This window comes from Cucumis melo, chromosome 9 (assembly GCF_025177605.1).
Source record: "Cucumis melo cultivar AY chromosome 9, USDA_Cmelo_AY_1.0, whole genome shotgun sequence".
In the NCBI taxonomy this organism is placed as follows: domain Eukaryota; kingdom Viridiplantae; phylum Streptophyta; class Magnoliopsida; order Cucurbitales; family Cucurbitaceae; genus Cucumis; species Cucumis melo.
In genome coordinates, this window is record NC_066865.1 from 13,509,808 (window position 1) to 13,537,743 (window position 27,936).

The following is a 27,936-nucleotide window of genomic DNA, read 5'->3' on the forward strand; positions in this document are numbered from 1 at the left end:
TATGTGTTGTTTGCTTACGTGGAGTCCGCCCCCCTTGATCACCAAAATTTAAGAAGATTGGATGTAAAGCATTTTTGGTTGCAAAAATTAATATGATTGGAAATTGATATTTGATATATGAAAAGAATCAAATAATATATATACCCCACCAAATTACCTTTTCCCACTATGGTCATTTGCATATTCTTTTTTAATACATCAAATTTATTTATATTCATATTTAGTGACATTAACATTCAAATTTGGCTTCATAAGTACTCCGACGGTGATTGTGGTTGTGGTCCCCCTCCTCCCCCATATAAAATATACACACACACACATATATATATATATATATATATTTTGTATTTATGAATTGATAAATTTTTATAGGTTTGACATCGAATCTTACTCTATTTTTCACAAATTCACACCTTATAATAATAATAGTTATTATTATTCAAATTTGAACACTTCAATTTCAACTACCTTACCCGTGGCCTGGCCCCTTCTTCAGGAACAAAATAAAAACCAATATATAAAAACAGACACACAGATAGAGGAGGGAAAAATTAAAAATTATTGGGCTAAAAGGGAAACAAACCTCAAATTTCGAGAGAAGAAACCACGGAAATGGGGAATACCATCGGAGGGAGAAAGAGAGTAAAGGTAATGAAAGTGGACGGAGAGATTCTGAAATTCAAATTACCGATTAGAGTTTCTGAAGTTTTGAAGGATTATCCCGATCATGTTCTTATGGAATCGGAGGCCGTTAAGCATTACGGCGTTAAGGCCAAGCCATTGGAGCCGCAACAGGATTTAAACAAGAAGAAGATTTATTTTCTTTTACAGTTGCCCAAAATCGCCGCCGATAATCGTGCCCCCCCCGATCGGATTCCGAGAAGAGTCCGTTCCTCCGGCGTCCATATGTCCGCCAAGGACCGTCTCGACCTTCTCATGCTCTCCCGCCGGACTATGTCCGAGATTGCTATTACTAGGCCTTCTTCAACGGCGGCCACGGTGGACTCCTCTGCTCAGCCGCGCTTCCATAGCGGCCCGATGCAGGTTAAGATGAAGATTCCGAGATCGCAGGTCGCGAAATTGATGGAGGAGAGTGCGAGTGAAGGAGAAATCGCTGAAAAGATTATTAATATGTATTTGAAGAACGAGGTCAATACTGGCGGCGGTAGTGCCGGTGATGTTAACGCCGGTCAACAGGCGGAGCATTGGAAACCGAGCCTTGTTAATAGCGTTCGGGAAAATTCAAAGGTTCATCGCGAGGTACGTTTCTTCCTTCCAAATTTTCGCTTCATTCATTTAACTTTTCTCAAATTACCATATTCATAAATTTTCTAAACATTCATTAAAATCCATAATTTTTTAATAAAATTTACTGACTAATTTCAACAAAATATGATTTAAGTGAACTAACTCTAAGATTTATATGAAATATGTGATTGTTATTTTAATTAAAGTTATGGGTATATAAGTTTTGGGTACCAAATAATTAAAGATTAAAGAAGGAAAAGAAAAGGAATTATAGCTAAGTAGAAAATGAACAACTCAACAACCTGTGCGTGGGCTAATTGTTGGAATCTTAACAACCGAGAGATATTAAAATGTAAATTAGATGAATTAAAAATGATTGATTCGTTTGGAAGGTAATAAATTTGAATAATTATTATTAATTTAAATTACAGAAAATTTGGATTTCTTAACTTTTGCATTTTCGTTTGACTCTTGATGAACAAACGATTGTGTTTTCCTTTTACGATATTCAAATCTAAATTTTCAAATTTAACATTTGGTTTTAGAATATTATTTTATTTTTATTTTTTTATTATTATTAATTATCTATTATTTACTTTTGTACATGTTCATTGTATTGGTTTATTTTCCAATACTTTATTTGTGTTTTGAAACTTTGTTTTAAATTTTACTTAACAAAAGAATAATATTTAAAACAAGACATTTTTCAAAAATAAGTAAAATGAAATTAAATATTTTAAAATATAATAATATTTAGATTATTTTAATGATCGATGTAAATTAATTCCAACAGTAAAAACATATAATAATATCTATTCGTGTTTTTCATGATTAATCAAATTTAAAAATTTGCTATATTTTTAAATATTTTTATTATTTTTTACTATTTCACATTTATATATATATATATATATATATAATTTGACTGATATTTGAAAAAGATTTCTAAAATATAGAAAAAGAGAGGCGCAGCGTATTAGTAACAATTAACGATCCCCTCCTTTTCTCAATAATAATAGTAACAACAATAAGCTTATAATCCTTTAAAACAATAACAATTAACAGTTAAATTATTATCATGTGCAGAGCTTTAACTTTAAGTGGGGACTTGTTTTAAAAAATAAAAAACAAAGTTTAAATCTTACTCTAATCTAGAATCTTTTTTTCTGTTTATTTTCATTTGACCTCAAATTTTTTGGATATTCTATTTTTTTATTCAAGTTTTAAATATCATAATTTAAAATGTAAAAGATGTTCAAATCTAAGATATAATAAATAAATCTGGAACCTAATTAAATTGTTTGAACCTATGGAATGGGAGATGTATATTAGAGTAACACATAATAATTGGATGTCACTTTTAGATAAGCACCAATAATAAAATTGGACCTTCTTGGACAAGTTTGCCCTTTTGGACTTATCCATAATAATGATCCACGAGGAGTTCAAGTTTTACAATTCTATTGGCCAACATATAATATAGATTACTAAATAGCACAAGGTCATCTCGTCTCTTATACTTGACCACACGGTTATCAACATAGTACTCGACATGCTTATACAGCATATCAGCAAACACTTTTTTTATAGTACGTTGATAAGTAGCACCGACATTCTTTAATCTGAAGGATATCAACTTGTAATAATATATACCCTTTGGAATCCTAAAGGTTGTCATTTCTTCATTTGAAAGGGCAATTTATATTTGGTTATATCTAAAAGATGCATCCATAAAGAACAATGTCTTGTGCTTAGTGGTTCCATAAACCATGATTTCTGTGATGGGCAAAGGGAGTCATCTTTAGGGCATGTATTATTTAGGTCACTAAAGTATACACAAATGTGGAGTTTTGTTCTTTCTTTTTCCTGGTAGGACAATGTTTGTTATTAATGTTGGATATTTGACTTCATGAATGAATCCTGCTTCAATCAACTTGTTGACTTCAGTCTCAATTTGGGGAATAAGTTCTAGTCGAAAACGTTGTTGAGCTATTTTCTCAAACGTATCCGACGTCATACAAGGGTCTATTATGAAGTTTGGATTCCAACAGCAAATCATCATCTGAAAAGCCTATAGACATACAATAAGAAGCACTCTTGTATGCTGTAGAGGTTGATGCACTCAAACTTGATGTTCCTGAATTTAACAATGCATTTATAAAGATGCTCTTGGTTTCTTGAGAAAGTGATAACAGATCATCTGCAATGAACATGATTGACGGGTCTTTTAACACCCCCTCCTTCTCTGGTGATCTTGGAGGGATTCTTTCTTCCTCTGCCACATTAATATTATGACACATAATGACTTTTGGGACTTTATCTTGATGACCACAAAAAAAATTTGTTGGAAGGAAGTCTGCCAAGGTTACTAGGCGCTTAGGTCGAGAGGAATCCTCGTCTTCCTCTTGCATGCGCTTAAGCTTTCAAGTCTTCTTCTTCTTATTATTCTTCTGGACTCTATTCCCTATAATTTTGATAGTAGTGGGACTCGTTTTGGGTCAAAGTTGGTTGTCTTTTCTTTCGACAGGTCACATCTATCCACCTTTCATCGTCTTCTTCGATCAATATTTCTTTTCCTTTAGGATTTGTTAGTGCGACTTATTAATGGAACTGGACAACTATAGGCTCAAAGGTTTCGAATTAGACCAAGCTTTCCCTTTGCTTGAAAATCTGTAATGATGGGGGAGCATTCGACATTATTACCATTGCGACATGGTTTGTTTGAGCTACTTCCTCCAAGTCTAGCTCTATCTTTTTCTCATGAGCTAACCTTAGAATTAGCTCACTCAACACAAAACATTTCTCGACTTGGTGACTAATGACCCAATGATACTTGCAGTAGTTATGATCATCTACCTTTATTGCTTTCTCAAGTTGACAATCTGACAACTCGATCAACTACTTTTTCAATAGTTTCTCTAGCATGTTTGCGATATCTGAATCAGAAAATGGGTAAACTTTTTTCCACCTTTCCTTCAAAGTTAAGCGATGTCTCTCGCCTCCATTGTCTTTCTTTTCAGCTCTCACTTCCTTTCTTTTAGAGAATTTTAGCGAGGTAGTGTTTACAACTATAGATTCCTTTACGACACTTTTCACTGTCTTTTTAGCGCTGTTCATCTCTTTCTTGTCCTTCATTACTTCAGGAACAAGAAAATCATTAGTTCCCCCTACTGGTGATACTCAACTTCATATCATGAGCACGAATTGCTAACTCTTTAAACGTGCAGAGTTTTATTCTCTACAAAATGAAGAGAAGTCCCTAATCCGTATCTTGAGTGCACATCTCTACGACAGATAGTTCAATGAGTCGATCCTTGTAGTCTAGTCTTAGAGCTCTCCTTCAGTTGATGTAGTAGATGACATCTATGACTGGCTCTCCCTTTCCCCATTTTTTGTTTGTAAGTTCCAACATGCTTATCGTGCGCCTAGTGCTGTAGAAGCGGTTTAGGAACTCTTTTTCTAGTTGTTTCTAGCTATTAATCACTTTGGGCTCCAAGTCTGTGTACCTCATGAAAGCATTTCCTTTCAAGCTTTGGACAAACTGCCTAACCAGTTGGTCTCCTTTTGATTCTGCATTCTCGCATGTTATGAAAAAGTGGATGATGCGTTGTCGGGTTGCCCTTTCCATCAAACCGTTGAAATTTTGGAGGCTGGTAGCCAAGCGATATTCTCAAGTTGTCGATTCTTTTGGTATATATGACTTAGAGTACATGAGAGAAGTCTAGGATGGGCCTCCATACTGAACTTGGATGGAGTTTATAATCATATCCTGTAGCTACTGGATTGAGAGGGAAGCAATAAAAGCTTATTGTTGTTGTGTGATTGGTTTTCTTGCACCACATCCTTCCCTTTGTCACTGATTTTGGCAACAGAGAGTTTGACTTGACTTAATAATTTCATGAGTCTACATTTGCTTTCTCAAAGCTGCGTTTTCTTGGTCTCATTCCTAAACAACTTTCACCAAGAGATTAATTTTCCTCTCCATCTCCGTCATGACAGCCTTGGCCGTTATATTAGCTATCATGACAGACACCATGTCAGAGTGTGGTTCCCTCTTTGACTTGCTAGAGGCAAAACCAGCGTTATCATACAAGGAATTTTCCTTGATGACGCTCCTAACTTTAGAAAACTCCATCAATTGTTTAAGGATGCTCTATGCGATAACAAAACCTTGATTCTGTTCCTGGATGATCCTCTTTTAATGATTACAAGTGAGAGGTCCCGTGAAAGCGTCACAAAGATTTGTATGCAACTTTCTTTAGTGCCATCGATTTGCTTGTAGATTGGGATGACGAGAGATAAGAGGTAGAGATGTCCCATTGGACATGTCAATTTGTTCAAACAAGGTTTCCAACAAAACGTGCTTCATGGAGTTGATTTTGTGTTGATATTGATTATGATGCGATGTGGTTCGTTCTCTAGTATTTGATTTTTTGATTCTCTCTTGGTTAAATGCCTACACTTGATTTGAGAAAGCTTGGAGTCTTGAAAGAAAGCTTGCAACTTCAAATGAGCTTTAATCTTCGAGGGTTGTCAGCTTAAAGAGTTAGAAAGGATCTTTTGGTTCTTGGAAGAATTCTCTCTAGATTTTTTCAAGTAAAAAATTATGTCCCCCTTTAAATGAAAGAGAACTTCTCTATTTACACAGTTCTCTGGTAGACTTTATGGGTTTGGGCTTTGTTGGTGCATGGATCAGACTCATAGGCTCAACCACATGCAATTGTGTTAAATTTAGCACTTAGGCTAAATTAAGCTTTTTTTTTTTTTTTTGCTCAATTGAACTTTAATCCAAATAAATAATATTTAATTAGAACAAAATAGTTAACTTGATCTAACACTAATCATGAAAACACATGACATCATCTTAATTAACTAATTTATGTCGTTAATTTCAATTTGGGACACATGTTAACTTTTAATTAGTTCCAAATTTAATTATTTATATTTTTCATTGTTAATTTGGTAAATGACCTAGAAATTTCTTATTGGTCCAAAATTTCTCATTCTAAAAGTTGTGTTTGAAAATTTAATTTTTAGAAAGAAAAAACTAAATGATTATTAAGCAAGTCAGGATAGAATAAAATTGAAATTTAACTGTCTTAGATTTTTAATGAATAAATAAATAGGAATTTTAAAATGCATTTTAACTTGCAATATGTGTGGATGAAGAAGTCAAACAATTAATAATACAAATTTTATTCTAATTGAGCTATGTTTACTTTGACCTGAAAAAAAGAAAGTAGATAGAAAAATAGAAAAAGAAAGGGGAACAGTGTACAGCTACAAAGTAAATTATTAGGTGGAGGACCCAAATTTGACTTTTGTTAGAACGAAGGAAGAAAAATCTTCATTAAATGATTATTAGGTCTAAAGTGAGTGAGATTAGGTTTTTGTTACATTATTCTAACAAATCCCTTGAATCTTTTTTTTTTTTTCTCTTTTTTAAATTTTTATTTCAAATGAAGACTAATTTGAAATACAGTATTTAAAGAGAATTAATAAATATTAATGAAGAATTAGTTGATGGAAAATTTTAAAATGTCTTTTGTAATTCCTTTTTGAATCCATAACAAGGAAAAGAGTCCATTTGACTTCTTATTGAAGATATACTTTTCTTTGATCAAACCAACACGATAAGTTTAGCATCTTTTGTTAAGAGAGCAAAATTTTATCCCTAAATCAACCAATAAATTTTTTGACAATATATTTATCTCAAAATACTTTATCTGTGATTTGATTGATTGACAATGTTGCAATATATATAGTTGATGAGGGTGGTTTTCGTTAATAGTTAGAAAATAAATGCGGCAAATACAAACCATCCATCTGTCTAATAAATGTGGATTAAGTTAGGTTTAAAACCTTCGTACACACATATATATATATATTATATTAGAAGGTTTAATTTTTTCCAAAATAATGATTGAAAAGTTGGGAGTTGATAGCAGAAATGTGGATCAATCAATTCAATCTGCTTTTTAATATATAACTAACAGACATAATCCGATTTAATTTCAATATTTTATGAAAAGAATATAACTAATAGGAAGTGGTTGTTTGTTGTTTGATGTCATAATTATTAAATAGAGTTTAGGAAGGTAGAGTAGATTAATCTTTTTGCTTCCTTTTTTTGTTTATGAGAAAAGTTAGATTAAAATCGACATTTTTTCTTAAAAACAATTGAAATTAGTAGTACGTTAAAGGTCCATGAATTGAAATGGTAGGTTATCAACCACGCCGTCAAAAAAGTAAAAAATTTCTCTCTATAACCCGGTTTTCAATCAAATAAATTGAACTTTTATATTTAATATAAAATAAGGTTCTACCTTTTTTCATTGAAGTTTCATTAGTAGCTTTCTTTTCTTTTTTTTTTTCTTAAAAGACCTTCCTTTTGTTTTATGCATCCGAAGAATGAAAACAAATAATTGATTAATAATTACGTGTAGCTCATTATAAATATTTATACAAGTGTTCAACAACTATCAATTATATTCGTTTTTGTTCTTCTTTAGAAATTAAAATTCTTAGGTATTATAAATCTGTAAGTTTAGTTTTCACTTTATCGGCTTGCATTTTTGTGTATCATTAGGTCTTAGAATATCGTAATTATATTTTTAAATCCTGATTTTAGTTTTCATTTGTCTTTGAGTTTCACTATCTTGCACTTCATACTACCATCGAACATTTATCGATGATGCTATCACTTAAGAACTAAAACAAATGTTAATTAAAATCAAAATTGAACCATATAAAAGTTGTAAAACTTTGAACTTGATTTAAGAGAAGAATGAAGAATACTCTGATATATATTTAATATTTGGAGACATGTATTGGAAGGTAGTAGCTTACTTAATTTTGTTTGTGAATGTAATAAATTTTATACAGAAACGAGTGAGTTTCTTACCAATGGATAAAGGAGAAATTCATTTAGCTGTAGCAAACAGTCAACAGTAGACACAAGTTTTGAATTGAGAAAGGAGGAAGAAGGCGAAGGAAACAAGACGTTGAATATTATGTGGTTTTTGAGAGCATATCCATCCATGATCTCTTTCTCAATGGCTTAATTTTATAGCTCTTAAATATATAAATTCTTCCCATATAGTATGAGGAAAAGTTGTACTTAAATCAGGTCATAACTTTCATACAAAAAGTAGAAGATCACGAGAGATATATTCAAAGCCCAGCCCTAATTCAAATGCTATATATATGGCAGAGAGATGTTAAGGTTTTGGGTGAGAATTAGTGATTTAGAATAGAGATGTTAATTACATTATTATATATATAGATTTGTACATGATGAATATATATTTTGTATGTCTATGATCAGAAGAAAGGATGTGTTATGTTTTTGTGTGGAAATGCAATTTCTAAACTCTGATTATCTTTTTTTTTTTATTTACTTTTTTTTTTTATTTTGATTATTATCAAGAAAATTACTTGTTCTCAAATAGCTAACTTAAACATATAAATCATAGTCTAACAAATTAACACTATAAATCTCAGTTGAACTTAAAAAAAATTAACCATTTTGATAATAGCATGGTAAAGTTTCTGGGGGTACCGTGGACGTTGCAAACTTTTTCCATATTAAACCGCATAATTTCTTACAAAATTATTTTTTGTGGAAAAACCGTCGAAGATATTTATAAATATAACATAATTTTTACTTTCTATAAATAATAAATTTTGATAAACTTCTACCATAGTAATATATTTGTAAATATTTTCTCTCTGTTTTTAAATATTTTTTAAAACAACTTCATTTATTTCTGTATTATTTAAATGGTATAACTATATACCATTTGCTAGACACCCTATTATTCCCTATTATTTTCAAAGAAAGAGATTTTTTTCTGACTAAATTAAAAAGAAAAAAAAAAGAAAAAGAGAGAGTTGCATAGATTGATTTTCTAAAACTAAAGACAAAAAATCAAATAGGTAGTTTTAAAACTAGCTTAATCAATTGGCTTTTGGATTTAAAAATTCTTAAAGATTATAAACACTTTCAAAGGTTGTTTTTGATTTATAGCAAAATGATAAAAAAGTTTCTTTCAGTCTATTAAAATACTTTCCATTTTTATATTTAGAAAGATTTCCAGAATTTTTGCCAATGTTAATAATTTTTCAACTTTCCTTTTCAAATATTTTTTTTAACGATTACGTTCAAAGTACTTCAAAGAATAACACAATATTAAAAAAAAAAGAAAAAAAAGAAAAAAAAAAGAATATAATGTATAGCACAAAGGATAAACACAATTGCAAACACAACAATAAAAAAAAGGCCTATATAGCCTAGTAACTTTCGTTCAACCCACCAAATCCTCTATTTTGGTGTGTTTCTTCTTTCCATTTTTCTAAAATTAAAAGCTGTATATCACTAATTGACTTCCATTCATTGAAATCAAACTTGAAATATTAACGCTTATAACTATATACTAGTGACTATCAATGACGATGGACTTCGATAACTTGTTATCTAACTCTAAAAGATTAAACTATACCAGTAATAGATGCCAAATTAATGACTACATGGTAAACTTAAACTAAAGACCATCAATTTTAAAACATTAACACTCAAAGCTATCAGTGTCTATCATTGACGATTCACTAATTGTTATCCATCATTGATGATTCACTAATTGTTTCTACTCATGGTTACTAACTTTGAATGATCTACCTTTAAAAAGTTATTACTGATATAATTGTTTCTATTAATGGTTCTATTAGTGACTATAATTGATTTTATCAATGATCATCAATTTTGAAAGATTAACACTTAAAAGTTATTAGTTGTTACCTAGCGATCCATTGGATAATATCAACTTTAATTAGCTATTGCGGGCAATCAACTAAGTTGCTAAGGTTCAAACAACACTTTTCACTTATGCTTCATTCCCAATTATTAGTTTCTATGTTTCTGATGATGATTGGTTATAAATATTTGATTATCTATGGTTATAAGTGGCTATCACTAATAGACTATATATCAGTAACTATCACCCATAGACTTATTATTAGCTATCAACTTTAAAAGGAAACTATCAGAACTTTCAAAGATCAACACTTAAAGCTATAAGTGATCAAAGTCTATCAATGAGAAGTCTATAAATGACTATATCATTGATATCTACCCAAGTCATATCGATGATAGCCCTAATTAATAACATCAATATCGATGATATCTATCTAAATTTATATCATTGACATCATCAATATATGTAAAAGCTTAAATGATCAAGCAACGAAAGTAATTAGATCAAATATCATCCTAAGTACTTCAATTTTAAGGATTAAACATGTTTTGAAAACATACAAAAATATAGTTTTAGAGTTTATACATTCGAAGCTCAAATCCTCCATGAATTGAAGTGGTAGTTGATCTCAAATTCTTCTAGAACCACCGCCCAGATCTTCTTCACTATTCTTAGAACTTAGAACTTGATTGTAGGATCAAATCTAGGAACAATTTGAAGGATATTTGAGAGAGAGACTTCCTGAGTGAGAGTATTTTCTTAGCAAAATTATCAAAAATAAAGAAGTGTTTATAAATCTCATTAAACATCATGACTAAATTGCCAAAACTCATGCAAATTCAATTTGCATCTCAATTTGACTCTTAATCCATGAAACCAAGTGGGATTTGTGGTGACATTAGAAGACAACACTCATCTATGAAACGCTAACTCATGTTTTCACTTTTGATGGGAAAAATCCATTGACAAAGTCAAACTTTTTTACTTTGACTTCCAAAGTCTAAATTTCTCAAAATTTTCTATTTGATTAAATAACTTGATAATGAACAAGTAGTTTGAGAAATTAAATTATTTGAGAAATCATTTTTTCTATCTAGGTAAAATATCGTTTTATCTCCGAGATTACATTTTGTTCCTTAAGTCCTGTTGATCCTATAATGAGCAATTAGTTTATAGTTGTTTATAGTCTAACTATTAAATCAAGCCCTTCTCAAGCCGGTGAGAGAGCGATGACCCTTGCTCCAATCCCAGACTTAATACTTAAAGGAATAATCTTTTTACTCTCCCTGGAAGTGCGAGTAGGAGTCAATTCTATTTTGCACTTTATGTCTCTAGCTATCTACCCAATCTTACTCTTGAAAAGCAAGGTCAATTGGGCCAATGTTGTTAAAACTGCTCTCACAGCTACCGATCTAAGAATAATTCTGAATAAAAAGAAGTTCATTGTTGGTTCATGATTAATGTTAAGTTACCTAGGCCATATAAATCAAGATAGTTTGTTTTAAACAATAAACAATGTTATAATGTAAACGTGATTAACTACTTATGGTCCAGTCTTATGTAAAGAGCTACTCATGGTCCAGTTTTATGCAAACTCTTTGTATAGGATGACACCACTCTCATTTCTTCACATGAAATATTTTGAATCATATCGTCTACAATAAATATAAAGTGGACCGCATCCATAATATTCCTAGAATAAGGTGTCCAACCTTATTCTAATACTATAGAACATTTAGACTATCAACTCAAACTTGATCCACTTTTTTGTCACTACATAAAGTTCAAGTATTCAGGCTATAGTCAACGAACCTTTGTTTATTGGATTCAGAGTTTATAAAGAGCACATCACTTATTCAATAGCAATTTATTGAACAATACCTCAATAACATCTTTATTGAATAATAGAATAATTTAACATTAACAAACTACGAGTTTTAGGATATAAAACCCAACATATTACTCACACTTGGACTTAAACTCCAATGGTATAATATACAAATGTTGAGTTTATGAGAGAAATATATGAATAAATTAAACTAGGACAGACATTAAATACATACCCAGTATTTTAATTTTCCCACTAGTTCTAGTTTAAAAAACTTGTAATCCTAGACTCACTAAGTGACCCTCAAACACTTTAGTCGTGAGAGCCTTTATAAATGGATCGACAAAGTTTTTCGTTAAGACTATCTAAGCAATGATCACATCTCCTCGGGTTACAATCTTTCTAATGAGATGGTACTTTTGCTCAATATTTTTCCTCGTTTATGGATTTAAGGTTCTTTAGAACTTGCAACTGTTCCACTGTTATCACAATATAGTGTGACTGACTGATGCATATTCGAATGACTTCCAGATAAGTTTGCTACATATTCTACTTCCATGGTAGAGTCAACAAATACAACTTTGCTTGATACTCCTTCAAACTCTAGGTCCTCTGTTAAAAGCAAACATTGATCCTGATATTGATCTTCTTGAATCTTTATTGGATCAGAAATTAGAATCAGTGTATCAAGGATTTGATCCCTACATCCATCCATACACAATCATATAATCTCTTGTTCTTCGAAGACGTTGGAGAATGTTCTTCGGCAGTTCAATAATCATATGCAAGATTGAACTAATATCTATTGACAATCCATACATCGTAGCATACATCAAATTTCTAATTGTTGATGCATAAAGGATTCATCTCTATCCACAATTTTTTTTAGGTGTCTTAGCATACATTTGTCTCATAACATAAAACTTACATTAAATTTCCGTTTTGTCTGTGGTGATTTATTTTGGTCATGATTGTTGTATCCTTTAGTTACAACTAGACAATGTTTAAGGCATCAACACTATGAAAGAGATTAGAGACGAACCAACTACATATTTAGTGGTGAGGATCCCAATTATAGTTCCAACGGGAAGGCCAAGTACAGTAATGAGGAAGTCAATGAATTGATATTTTCTTCCCTTTTTTGTCTGTTACAAGTTTCAAACTCGCTAGGATTTGGGTATTAATCATGATCTTTTTCTCTTATGTTTCCTTTTATGCACTTTCTCGTCCTCTTTCAACTTTAACAATATTAATTACTACTATTATATTATTATTTGTTGTGTACCTTCTAATCATCTTTTCAAAATTTATGCCAAGTTTTCAAAGTAGTTTACATGGAACAGGATAATCTAACTGCCTGTCAGAAGAAATAGAGGTTAAGCACTAGTGTGATATTTAGTCACATATACTTCGATGCTTAATTTAGTCTTGAGTCTATGAGTAACTATGTTGTAGATATATAATACAGTTTTTTTTGGCGTACCTTCAATCAATACCTTTGGTAGCTTATATAGTGATGTAGCATTTTACTATCGTTTGTAAATGATTAATCAAATGAAATTTATATTATACCAATCAATACAACCTATATTATTAAGTTGTACATGTGGAGGCTGAGTTGATCCACAGGGAAGCACAAAGATTAATTTCTCAAAGGTAATTATTTAGTTAAAGCGATAACCAGGGACTATTTTTGCGGTTGAATTAAATGCATCAAAAATAAAAGGATTAATATAAGTTGCAAGAAAAGTAAAAAATCACTATCTACTGTTTTTAGCATCACGATGGCATTGTTGGCACCAAGCACTTTGACTTAGTGGCTACTTTGTAATTTTTTATTCTTTTGGCCAAATTGCTTTGTTAGGGCACCAAATCGATCCTTTTGAATCTACTAGTTAGTAATGCGTTGCACGTGAAATTTGTCATTTTATTTTAGTATATAAAAGTAGTGAGATTTGTATTAATAGCATAATATGAATTTGTATTCAAATTAAATATAGTAGAATCTCATATTGTATAATTAAGATAGTTGTGTGTTCTCATATTATTTGAACATATATAATTTTTATGATCATGAGGTAAACACATACAATATGATATTAGACACTAAACTTCTCCCATATACATTCTATAACTAACTATTAGATGACTTAATTATTTAAATAATTCAAAAAACATATATAAAAACTAAACGAATCTAATATGGTTAATTTGGAAAGGTGTAAATCAAAATCATGCACTATATTTCACATTTCAAAGAGAAATAATTTCATCATAACAAACTTTCAACAACAACCAAATTGAAATTTTGATGTGAAAATCAAAGCTCATTTTAGAGCTGAATTAACGTTTTAAAATTTCATTTTCGATATCTTCATAACTCTTCTAAGCTCACCATTTTTTACAATCTCATAGGACACCTTTCTTCAAATTTGGTACTACTAAATTGTTTGGAATTTATCATAATCGATCATTCTTTGATCCTAAACCCTTCTTCACTACTCTACATACAAAAAAAAAAATAAAAAAATTTAGAGGGCGAGTTAGAGAAAGAAAAAGAAACAAATTATGAAAAAAAAATGTTTTTTTATATAAAAAAGAAAGGTTTACTTTACATAGTTAAAGACTTCAATGATTACAAAACATTCTATTACTGGTATAATACCATTATATAAAATAACTTACAAATATGTATGAAAGCTAAAAGGATTGATACCTTAGTTTGACAACAAAGCAAATATACATCTCTTATTAATGCAAAATATTTCTTTCCATTCTTAAAAACAAAATTGAAAGCATAAATTGAGAAAAAAAAAAGAAAAAAAAAACATAACAAACAAATTAATATAAACAATAGACAAATTAAGAAAAATGAATTAAGCTTTTGGAAAAAAATTGTAGGGAATAGCCCTTTATATAGTTAGGAGTTGGAGAAATTGCATCACTCTTAAAATTTCGTTATTAAATATAATTAAATGTAAAATTTTTAATTAAAATATTATTTAATTAATTGAAATAAAAAAAACTTTTTGCATTCTAGTATTTGATCTTCTAACCTTTCTACTTTTCTTTTTTTCCTTTTTAGTAACCTTATACCACTTATTTAAATTATTATTTTTATTTATTTAAATGTGCATAACTCTGGAAATTCCGATATTAAGTATAATTAAATGTAAAATCATTTATTATTTATTTAATATTTAGAAATTCAAATATAAAAAACTTCATGCATTCTAGTATTTCATCTTCTAATCTTTTTACTTCTTTTTTTTTTTATTAAATAATTAATAGTTGGTTTTCTTAAATAATAGAAGAGAAATTATACTAATTAATTATAAATACAATTAAATGAAATGAAATGAATTGAAAATGTCAATTGCAATAAAATCAAAGTTGTAAATAAGTAAATCTAACTTTCTAAAAGGGCAAAATGGAGAGAAAAAGGTTTCTATCCCTATAGTCACTTTTATATATAGTATAGATTTTCTCGCTAACGCTCAATTCTACCTCTTAGGTTTTTGAAACCTATAAAGTCACTACTACAAATTTAGCTTTTCTTGACACACATAAATTCTAATTTCTTGATGGTCATGGCGAAAGATCATCAAGAAAAATATTTTTCTTGATTATGGTTATCTTGACGGTCCTAACCGTCAAGAAAAGATCTCTTATTTTGTGGACACATGCAAAAATGATAAAATACATGAGTTTTTGGGTTGCAGTTTCGTTGACGGTAAAAAACCATTAAGAAAAGCATTGCTTAATGTAAAAAATATCATATTATTGGATAGGCATTGCCCATCAAGAAATTGTGGAAAAACAATTTGATTTACTTTGATTGGTAAAGAATGAATTTCGTTGATTTCCTTATGTTGCCCATCAAAGAAAACTGTTCTTGATGGGCATGAACTATTAAGGAAATAAATAATTTATTTTTTAAATTGTTTTCTTAATGGGCAACGGTCATCAAGAATACCTTTCTTTATGGGCAACAACCATCACGGAATATATAAAATTAACATTATATAATATATAATTCACTTCCTTCTTGACATATATATTTTGTTATTTTATTAATGTAATTTTTCTATAAAAGTTTTTATTTGTGGAAATTTCATTTTCTTAATGGAGTGGGAAAATTTTGACCCGCTTTATTTTTTTCAATTATTTGGTGAAAAGACAATTATGATACGAACCAATCCCTCACATTTGAATATAAAATATAATAACTAAATCAATAATAATAATAATAATTGAAAAAACATAAAGAAAAGATTTATCGTGAGGTAAGCGGCCATCCCTCACGTTTAGCCTAGTGTTTCTTCAATTTTGGTTTTTCATAAAAAATCAAGTTTGTTGGCGATATCTCTATATCTCTTCGTTTGACATTTTAAGTTCCAACAATTTAACAATGGTTGCAATAGAGTCGATTGCAATAATTACTTATAACATTTAAACGTGTCACAAAAAATAAATAAAAATACATCTATTTAGAAATGTAGCGTTTTAAAAAATGTTATATCGTATATACCACTCATTAGTTGCAAAAATTTCTTATATGTGTTAAGTATACTTATACTTTGTAACTTTATTTTTCTAGTAAAAAAATTGATATTATATTGACTAAGTAAAATTTTAACTGCCATTTTTTTCTCCATAAAAAACGTTTACCATTTTAGTTAGAAAAGAAGGATTATCTTCAAATTTTGAATTTTTCATATATATATTTTAACAGAATAGGTAAATTTGATTTTTTCATATATATATATATATAACAAAATAAGTAAATGGTAAATGTTAACTCCCTACTCCTTATTTTTAGACCTATATTTTAGTACAACACCCGTCCTATTTTTACACCCAGCCTTTTGCTTTCCACTATCCTCTTCGTGGGTTTAATTTTCTCCATTCCTACCTAGTTTCTCTCAACACCAAAATATTTTAATCTCTAGGTTCTTTGATACTTTCGTATAGGTTTACCAAATTCTAGTTTATAACTTTCTATTATTAATTATTTTTCCTTAATTCAATTTATGTTTCTTAATAATAACGATCTTGATTTCTAGTGTTTTTTTTATTAAAGTTTCTAATCTCCTTTTTTATTGTTGATACAATATGTATTTAGGTTGTGATGATCTACTGAAATTTACTTTCTTCTTTGATCTCCGCCAACTGATCGCATTCCTACAATTTTTTTATTCATGTAACTCATTTGGTTTCATACCATATTTTTTTTAATGGAATTTTGTATTTGAATAGTGGATTCTTGATTTTTTTTTTAATTTTTTAGTTTCTTATGAATTTTTACCACTTCTTCAAAACTATTCTCACAAAAGACTTGAGAGCAGAGCATACATAACAGTGTAATATCTTCCTTTTCTCTTTTAGTTTGAGTTGTAAGTGTGCCTTAGAGGTAAATTGAGACTTCTTACTATCACAATTATGTATAACCTTTCTTTTCTCAATTAAATTCGCTATCAAATTTAATTAAAGTGATATTGTCAGTTTTTATATTTATATTGTAATAAAAAAATTTGTTTTATGCATTTGTTAATAGGGACAAAGAAACAATCATTCAGATATATGACGACAAGTTCAAATGAGTTACTTGAACCTATTTCAAACTTGGAAACTTGTCGATGTTTAAGTAATTTTGATTACAAGTTTATTATTTTCATTTTATTAATGATGTTGAACAAATTTTGTACCAAGTTGTTGATACATTTTGATTTTGTTAAATGTTTTAATATTTGTGATTGTTGGTATTTTGCAAAAGTTGTTGTATAGTTGTATGTATATGGATTTTTCATATTTTGACATTTTTGTAATTTAACGTTTGATTAGATGAGGTCACATATGAGAGAGTCATAATGACCCATATTTTTTTTTTATTTTTTTAAATTGTTATAGTTGACGGTTAAAAAACATCAACAAAAGAGTTTAGTTGACAGTGCAAAACTGTTAATATAAGGATAATAGTTAATAGACAAAACATGTCAATGGAAATAATTATCTTGATGGACTTTTCCATATTCTTGATGGGCAAAATATGACAAAGTCTCCTTTCTTGATGGTCAAACATCAAGAAAGAGTTTTTGATGACTTGGTTTGGCCATTAAGAAATCTGGTTTTCTTCATGAGCTTTTCATTATACTTAATAGGCAAAAAACATTAGATTCCCCTTTCTTGATGGCCCAAACAGTCAAGAAATGATTTTTTATGACATGTTATAACCATCAAAAAAATTAGTTTTTTTGATGGATGGGCTTTCTTGACGTCTGCCTACTTGATGGACAATGACCATTAAGGTAGACAATTTTTGATATGCTTCGCATATAAAAAAAGGTCAAATTTGTAGTAGTGAGTTATCAAATAAACACATAAACAAAAAAAGCAATATCAAATTAAGCAGAATATGATAGCACAATTTAAGTGTTATTGTATAGAATAATAAAGCATAACATTCACTTGAGCCCATAATTTCCCTCTTAAATTCTTGAAGATTTTGGGTAATTTGATAAATGGCTACACCATTATTACTCGATTGCACTATTCAAATTCTCAACATCTCCTTCATGGCTTGTTCATTATAAATATGGACAACATTGGCTTTAATCATTCAACCAAGCTTTCTTAAGCTCCTCTAGAGTCCATGTGTCCTATAAGCTTCCTAGACATGTTGATAACTTGTAGTTTTCCAAGTTATTGTCTCTTGAAGTTAAAATATTTAGAAATATTTGATGAAAAAATTTCGGAGAACATTCCTCCCTTTCTCAAGGCAGTCTTCCTAGGACAACCACCACCACCGAAGAAGAAGTCTCGACAGAGGAGCTTCTCCATCTTGTGTTCAACCTCGGTTGTCACTTCCCACCCTAAGATCACTTAATGCGATCATATGAGGGGCATGACCACCTAGACACTTTATGCGTATCTCATCACAAGATAACATGTTGAACGCCTAATAAGCGGATTTAACTCAACAATCAATCTTAACACAACTTGAAACTTAAAGCTTATCTTTCATAGCATGATAAAACAAACAAACTTCTCTTTATTACTTAACATGTGTTTCAAATACACAATACAAGCTTTTTTTTAGAATAAAAACATCAAACGGGACTTCAGGCTTTCAACGCCTAGCATTTAGCTTCATGCTTGAAATGCCTAGCTTGCTCGCCTTATCCTTCTTAACCTGGCCTTAACACCTTGATCTAGGGAAGAAAACTTAAGACATAAGCCAAATACTTAGTGAGTGAGATTTTACAAATCCTTTTGGGGAATACAAACCATTAATAAATTCATTTTCATTAAACATACTCACAATGCCTCATTTCAAAATCATATAAACCACACATTAGCCTCTACTTATTCCTTTGGCCAAGAACATGAACCATTCCCACATATAGACTACTCAGATTCATTTCACCAGCATCCCTTGGAGAATTTTCTAATTCATTTCCTGTTTCTTAGGCTGCTAACTCAATATGCTCCTTGCAATGCATTGGCCAGCTTCTTAACGCCATATGGTCCTTGCACCCTTTGGTTGTCTTTACTCATTATGTGCAAATAATAGCTAGCTCAATGATAGGAATAAAGCTAATGGTTTACTCTCATACAACATACAATCACCAAATATGAAACATTAGATTAGAAATTTCCTTTTCAATAATCAAGTATAAACATCTTGCACATCACAACTTTATAATAACACAAAGATGTAGAAATATTGCTTTCAAACACTATCCTTTCTTCCTTTAAATGCCTACTTCAATTCTCTTCTTCTCGTCTAGTGGCTTCTCAGTAGGTCAACACTTAATAAATTCAGAATAACAACACTTTCTTCAGATCCTTCAATCCTATTTATGTTAATCCTAAGTTGGATTAGTAATTTCTTAAGCTTCTCTTAACTCACCAGCTCCTTCTTAAATCATTACACATGTTAGTTTACTTAGTTTTCCAGACCAAGCTTAATCTAAATCCAACATGTAATTACCTGTCAAATCAAGATTAAATATTTCCTTGAAATACTAACTTTTCTTGCCCGACTTCAACATGCGTTACAACACCAAAATGCCTAATTCTTCTCACATCGATAAGCTTCAACACAAATTTTCTCATCGCATCACCTAACTTCCACGCGAACTTCTAAAATGTCTATCTTCAAAACGTTTATTTTCCAAAATAACCCTTTTATTCCAGACTCGATCGAGTCTCACATCAGTCCTTACCAAAGCTAACTCTTAATTTGTTTATACTTGGTTGTTTAAAAGAAAACTTGTGTGGACATAAGATCTTATTTATTGCATTAACCAATGAGACAATAGCAATCTAAGAGAGCAACACTTAGTGTGAGGCCCATATCCCAAATAAGGAGTCCTATTGAAGAAGAGAGGCATCGAGGAGTGGGATGGTTCTTCTAAAATGAAAGGAAAGATTATTCTGAATGTAAAGTTCAAAGGAAGGAAGGAAGTTTGGAAGAAATCAATGGAGGAAGAGTGTTATGGCAAAGGAGTTCTATCTCAATAAGAGTTCGGCGTTCTGGTGAAGTAACACGAAGCAAAATTAGAAAAGAAGTGAACGGTTCGTGATCTGTCACGAGAAAAAGAAGGTGGGGAAGGAAAAGGTAGGAACAAAATTTAGTTTCCCGAGAAGGAGAAGACGAGGAAAAGTTTAGCTTCCCGAGAAAATAAGATTAGCATCTTGAGAAGATAAGTATTGGACTAAGTAATAAAAGCAGAGTGGTGTTTACTATTTTTTTTCACTATGTTGAGTCGTAAAGATCTCTTGAGCTCAAAGTTGGAGCTCTACATTGGAGATTGGCAAGAGAAGTTTCGCTTACTAGGCGTTCAACTCGTTATCTCTCGGAGAGGTACGCATTGGGTGTCTAGGCGACGCACCTTCTTTTGGTTGCATGAAGTGGCCAGTAGGGCGAGGCGTGACATTTAGACTACTCTAAACTCTCTTAAGCTCATGCTTAAGCTTCTTTAGATTCATCTAGTTTCATTATGCCTAGACTCCTCTAAGCTCTCATAAGCTACTACAGGCTTAGGCTTCTCATGCCTAAGGTTCTTTAGACTCGCCTATGTTCTCTTAGGCTATCTTAAGCTTCTAAAGGTCCTTTCAAGCTCTCGCTTAAGCTCTCATAAACTTCACTATGATCACCTTAGAGGGTTCTACGAAGCTCTCTACTAGGTTGCCACCTTAGCTTAGGCTTCTTATGCTTAAGTTTTCTTAGTCTATCCTAATCTCTTTTAGAGTCCTCTCGAGTTCTCTCTTAGTCTCTCTCGAGCTCCACCAAGTTTACCTAATGGATCTCATCGATATTTCTTATTATGCTTTATTAGGCTCCCCGTTGGTCTCTTATGCCTAAGCTTCTCTATGCTCAAGTTCTCTTATGCTCCTCATGCCTAGGCTGTCAATACTAATTAACTCTTCTAGGCATCCTTCAGGTACTTAGAGCTCTCTATTAGATCTCAGGCACCTTAAGAGCTCATTTTGGGCTTTATATGGCTTCGAAGGTAGTTCCATTAAGCAAGCTAACTTTACCCATAACAGGAAATGATTTTGTTTTCGAAATTTGATTCCCAATTCAAATATTATGATTGAAATAATGAAGACCGAAGAGTTCATCTCAAGAAGGTAAGATGAAACAAAATCGACAAACAATACTTGTACAAATTTAAACCTTTATAGAGGATGATTATAATTATTTGATATGTTTGGCACAGGTTAATTTTAATTTAAAGAAGCAGCTTTATTCAATATTCAAGAGAAGAGCAAATTTTATTACTGGATAAGGCTCCAAAATTTGGTATTCTTGAATATTGATAAAGTTGTTTGTCTTGTTGTTATTCCTATTCCTAAATCTTTAATTTATTTTTCTTATTGAGAGTGTGAGTGAGTATTTTGAAAGAGTTTTAATTTATTCTTCTCTAGTGAGTGTTTCTTCGACGTTTTTATTATTTCTTGCCAATTTTGGTTTGTTTTACTTTCTCATTCGGATGTGGGAATAGTTTTGGTCTTTTTTTTTTTTTTGGTAAAGCTTTGTGTGATTGCTAATTGTAAATTCCACCAAAGAGGGCCGTTTGTAAGGGATTTGTGAGTAACAGTAAGGAAATGTAGTCTTTGAGATTTTATAATTTTGAATTTGTAACCACTCATACTAATTTTCTATTTGTAATTATTTAGTCTTTTAAGTAGTAGTTTGTTCTTATAATCTTAGGATATTATAATTAGGTTATAAACAATAGCAAATAATAAAAAATAACAAATATAAAATAGTGAAGAAATGTATTGGAGTTTGGGAGAGAATGAATAACATATTCAATTCAATCCTTTCCCCTTCAATCTCACTAAAAAAATCAAACATAAACTTTTAGAATCATAACATAGAAGTCAAACATAAATATTTTTAATCATCTGTTGAGAAGACAAAAGTTTAAAATTGAACAAATCATGTTAGAATGAATAAAATGATATAAACAGAGTGTAAAGTTCCATAAATATGCATACGTCCTCTTATCTGCTCTCACTTTTGAATAAGTTAATATTATTTAATTTCAACGTATTTTTCCTCCTTTTAAAGAAATGTTTCATAAAATATACTAACTCAAGCTCTATTCATAGTCCTCTAATTTGAAAACACTTTTAAGGCCACCTAACCTATTTGACGTTGCTTTCATATCGTAGTTTGAATATGCATATAATAAATTGTTCGAGTTGCCATTCAATAGAGTCACAATCACAATATTACATTTTCTAAAATCCAGATCAATTTAGCAACACTTTTATTAATGAACAAACATTTTGTGCAACACAAGGAACATCTTTTCTCTTCCCTAGTGAGCTTCATTTGGAGATTGAGCCTACTTGATGATTAGAATCAACTTTAAAAAATCAACATAATTATTGATAAAAAGGCGTTGGTACAAACTTGTCATAACTTTATTTTTATAACTATTTTCTTTTATAATTTATTAATGTCACATTGTTATTTGGTTAGGTTAAAGTATTTAATAGAAAAGCTAACTACACCTTTTTTTAAAAATCATTTATTTGATAAGTAAAACGTTCGTGTATACAAATATTTAAGAAAATTTGTCGTGGGTGACAATTTGAGATTAGAGATTTTCAAATTTTTTTTTATTTTGCAAATAAGAGAAAAAAAAAAAGAAGAAAAAAACAAGTCAAATCCAAGTGATATACTTGATACACCCGATATGTACTTGATACACATATTTATCGACACAAATATTCAGATTGACAAAATATTAAAGGTTTTTCATATCATGGAAATTAAGAAAATATATCTAATAACATTTTGGTAAATAAGCAATGTGACATTTTTGCAGATAAGTTAATCCTTTTTAACTCTAGGGCAAAAAAAAAAAAAAAAAAAAAAAAAAAAACTTTGAAACACTATTTTATGAGACATTTGAGGTGAGAATGAGTTATTATAGTTATAGGTTATTATAGTTGGATTATAATCGTTTGTGTTTATAGTATAGATTATTTTAGTTTGGATTATAAAAGTATATATTTTTTGTTTATATTTTTATAATAAACATATATATATATATATATATATATATATATATATATATATATATATATATATATATATATATATATATATATATATATATATTCCTTTTCCAATCCTTGATCGAAATTTTAAAATCTTTTATTATAAATTCAATTTTTTTATATATCAAGTGTGTATTAAGTGTATCAATTATTGTATATCAAATGTGTATCTTAAGCGTATATTATGTGCATCAAGTGTATCAAGTACCTATTAGAAGAATATATCAAATGTATCAAAATGGATATTAGTAGTTTATAAAGTGTATATTAGTAATATATCGAGTATGTTGTCAAGTGTATTGAGTGTGTATAAAATGTATCAAGCATGGACAGTGGCGAATCAAGTGCATAATAGGTGTAACATGTAGGTTGGATTTTTTTTTTTTTTTTGTCATGTTTGCAAAAGTAAGCAAATATGTGATATGTGCCTAATCTTTTAAATAAATCTTGCCCGACATGTGCGAGAAGTCTAAAATAAAGCACTACTAAAATGTTTTACCTAAGATAGACGAACCACATCACACCAACTACCATGTATGAAGAAGCAAAACTATACACCTAGGGTTTCCAAAATTTTGTTTATTATTATTATTCGTATTGTTATTGTTATTCTCCACTAGCTTAAAAAATGTTTGAAGTATATTAGTTTAGTAAAAAAAGTTGATTTATAAAATTAATATTCTATTATAATATTATTAAATAAATGTCCATTATGTTATGTGTCAAAATATTATGCTCCACACCTATCTACTTTTGGATTACATGTGCTTTGAAGATACTAATCGTTGGTGTCCAAATAAACCCACCTTATACCTGCCAAACTCTCTATAAATAGTGACCCTTGTAGAGATGCACATCCATGGATGATTAATCCAAAAAGTGAAAGAGATAGTGAAATATATATCGGAGAAATTTGGAATTTGTATTACTTTATTTTATTTTTAATTTCCATTTTAGTTCATTACTTCATAAACAACATTATTTGACGTTTTTATTTTTGTCAAATAATGTGTAAAAAAGTCAAAAATAATAAAAAGGCTGAAGGATGAAAAACAATTTCAAACTCTTCTTGATACGAAAATTTCATAAAGTAACTTAAAAAGTAAAAACTTTTCTATCACAATTTCCTAAAGTAACTTAAAAGTAAAAACTTTTCTATTACTGGCCCATTTGTAAAAACTTTATTACAAGTAGCCTTTTACTCACGCGAATTTTCACTATTACCCTTCTCTTATTAAATAAATGTTTTTTTACGACTACTTTTGGATTACACGTGTATTAAACGATCTTTTAGGTTTGGATAAGCCATCATATAACATTTACTAATGGTTTGTTTATGTTTTAGTGCACGATCGCATGGTCATAATTATGCAATCGATTAGACATAAGTACACGATCGCTTAAAAGAAAATATGTGATTGTTTGTAAATAATTCACCGATCACATAGAACCTTTGTTTATTAAAACACGATGACAAACTAAATAACATGTGAAATTTCATTTTTACCCCTATGATATGAATAAGGTTGAATCTATAATCGACTATTCCTTGTTTGCTTAGTTTTTTTCTCATTCACATTCTTTCTTTGCTCTCAACGCTCTCAATACTTATCATGCTTCTTCACCTTTCTTATTCCACCCGTTAGCAAGAAGAATCTCCAAAGGTACTTTCATCGTCCCTTGGTTTCGTCAACTGTAACTATTAATTTAAACCTAAAATAAAATTTGTCATTTGAACGTAGAAACACAATATCTTAACCTAGAATAAATGATCTCTCAGTTGTACTAAACGATCGTCACGTACTCAACTATCGTTTAGTTTAGATTTTAGAGTTTAGTTGTATTCAAAGATTGGTTAGCTATGGGTTTCGTCGTACTCAACGATTAGTTAGATTATCTAACCGATCGTTTAGCTATAATTACACAATCATTTAGCATTATATAATTGAAGTTTGTTTCTTTTCTACGTAGGATGGCTGTATTTGAAGACAAATACATTATTGCCACTGTTTCTTGTCAAGTATACAAGATCGATACCATGATAAAGAGTAAACTAACCAACAAACAAATGGAGATGTTTAATAAAACTATTTTTGGACGTTGCTAAACGTTGACATGGTCTTCAATGGCCAATTATTCCACCACTTCTTAGTGAGGACGAGAGGTCCGACGTTATAAAGTATCGATATTTTGGGGAAGAAAGTGATATTCTCACAAGAGGAACTCAACATGGTAACCGGATTGTGGTCGATCGGTGTAACAGTTGAAAGAGACTGATAACTTGTAGAAATACAAGTTATTATAGCTTTTTGGAGAGAATAATGAGACCAAAATGCATAAGAAATGTGTAGCTTATGTTGTAAATTCATAAATATTTGGAAATACACTTTACATAAGCTTTCATGCCTGTTTCACCCTGTTTTCAATGTCTAAATGCATGATTATGAACAAAAGAAGAAACTAGCAAATCACATAGGAACCCGGGCGAGGATTAGGCGAGAAGAGGTTTGTTAGAAGACGAAAGTGGTAGTTGAAGCTGATGTGACTTGACACAGAGGCAGCTTTCGGGCTGACATGCTCAGAAGATTAAATTTTTGGCCTAAATCTGCCTATATAAAGGACTCCATCACCATCAACAAAAGAAGGCTAGCTGTGTGAAAAGTTAAATATTTATCCGGCCACGAGAGGTCTAGATGGACCCAGTTCGTGCCTAAAAGGCCCTGACCTTAGAAAGTGGTAGAAAAGACTAGCCTTTCCATCGTCATTTCCACCATCTGTAAAGTTTTGCTTCATCTTTTGCGATCAGTCTAAGAGTGAAAGCTTGAGGTTTGAATGAAGAAGATCTCATCCCTCACTTCCCTTAACTTGTAATGTCATTTCTATTCTTTCCATTCTTTGTATTTCTTTGTATTGTATTTGTTCATATTGTACAGTGGTCGAAGGCCTATATTCTTTAATACATTACATATTTATACCAGTTTCAATCCTCCATCTCTTTACTGTTCATCCATCTTTGTGTTATTTGTAGTTTAAGTTTTATGATTGTGTTATTTGCAGTTAAAGTCTAATGATAAGTTATTGATAATAAGGTTAGCTTATATTTCGTATAGCGTTAGCTGAGCTATTTTCATCACTTGGCCAGTGTATATTGCCAACTACCCGAGAGGTAAAGTACCAAGGATGTGGCAAACACGCGCAAGGATGAGTTTAGAAACAAAAATCCATTTTGGCGAGATAACTTCCATCATTTGTATCCTGAAAGGAGAACAAGTGTGGGTATTAGGCGTCGAGAGGTTATCACCCTCAAAAGTGAAGTTCTATAAGTCTTGTAAGTGAAGCATTCTAGATATAACTTGCTTAACGTAGCTTGGTCATTTGGATTCCGAGAGGTAAGCAACTATGACGTTTAAAGGCACTGAGAGTTGCTCGCCTTAATCACAAGCTTGTTAACTAAGTTATATCGCATTGGATCTTTGATTTGTTAATCGCCTGGTAATGCATAGATCTTCCTTCACTCTCTACTTTTATGCAAGTTAGTTCTGAATTCCATCTCACATCCATTTTAATTTTTCTTTACAGATTCTCTAGTGTAGATAAGTAGATATAGTTTAAACTTACACTCATTTACACTGTGTAGTTTATTCTTTTATATTGCTTAAACGCCTAGTGAACCCTAGAATTAAGCTTTGATATCAATTCTCTGTGTTCGACTTTAGATCAGCCAGATAAACCTATTGTTTCGCTTTCACTTGGACAAATAGTAGGAAAACTTGTACACAACGAGGACTTAGAAGTACGTGATGAATAGAGACATTTGGAGCATTTTGCATGCAATGATCATGTCTAAAAGCATAATGAAAAGATTTATAAGGAGCATTTTGCATGCAATGGTCTTGAATCAATGACACATTATGAAGAATGAAACATACACATACAACACACCAGCATAAGCAATAGCACTATTTTCAAGTCGCATCATCAATGTTGCTTATAATTAAGATAATGGAAGCATGCCGCTGCATTTTACCTTACTAAGTTTGTGGAGTTAACCAATTAGATCAAATTGTAGCCACGGTTGAGTGGGATTGACTCCGAACAAGAGTTAACTCCAAACATTTAACCAAGCAAAGACACCCATGGAAATCGTCTGCGAGAACTCATACTTGGACTAATGATCTTGAAGGAGAAACCAAAAACATGTTTGAAGGTTGAGGATGCCTTCAAGTGGCAATTTTACAACTTATGATGACGTTGTAAAGGTTGCTATGACATTATTCATTGAGGTTGTTATGGTAGGTAAGGACAAGAAAACCCAGTTTCATGCGAACACATTGGGTTTAGGTGATGACCAAGAGATATTTAGGAACTATGATGGATTGTGTGTATTGTTAAAATGTTTGCTGTACAACTTAAAAACGATTATACATGGAAAGAAGGTTGCATATGAATTGCAAAAGGCAAATAATCCCCAAGCAATGCAATTCTACAACTTTAAGTGATATGTGTAATACCTGTATCTTC

General features: G+C 30.6%; 1 protein-coding gene across 1 annotated transcript; it reads left to right on the plus strand.

Moving 5' to 3' along the window:
• The first annotated feature begins 365 nt into the window (after positions 1-365).
• Positions 366-8,607, plus strand: LOC127150893 (uncharacterized protein At1g66480-like). The gene is made up of 2 exons (XM_051089602.1): positions 366-1,260; positions 8,134-8,607. Exons 1-2 carry the CDS (start codon positions 613-615, stop codon positions 8,200-8,202), a joined length of 717 nt encoding a protein of 238 aa, XP_050945559.1. The 5' UTR covers positions 366-612; the 3' UTR covers positions 8,203-8,607.
• Positions 8,608-27,936: the final 19,329 nt, after the last annotated feature.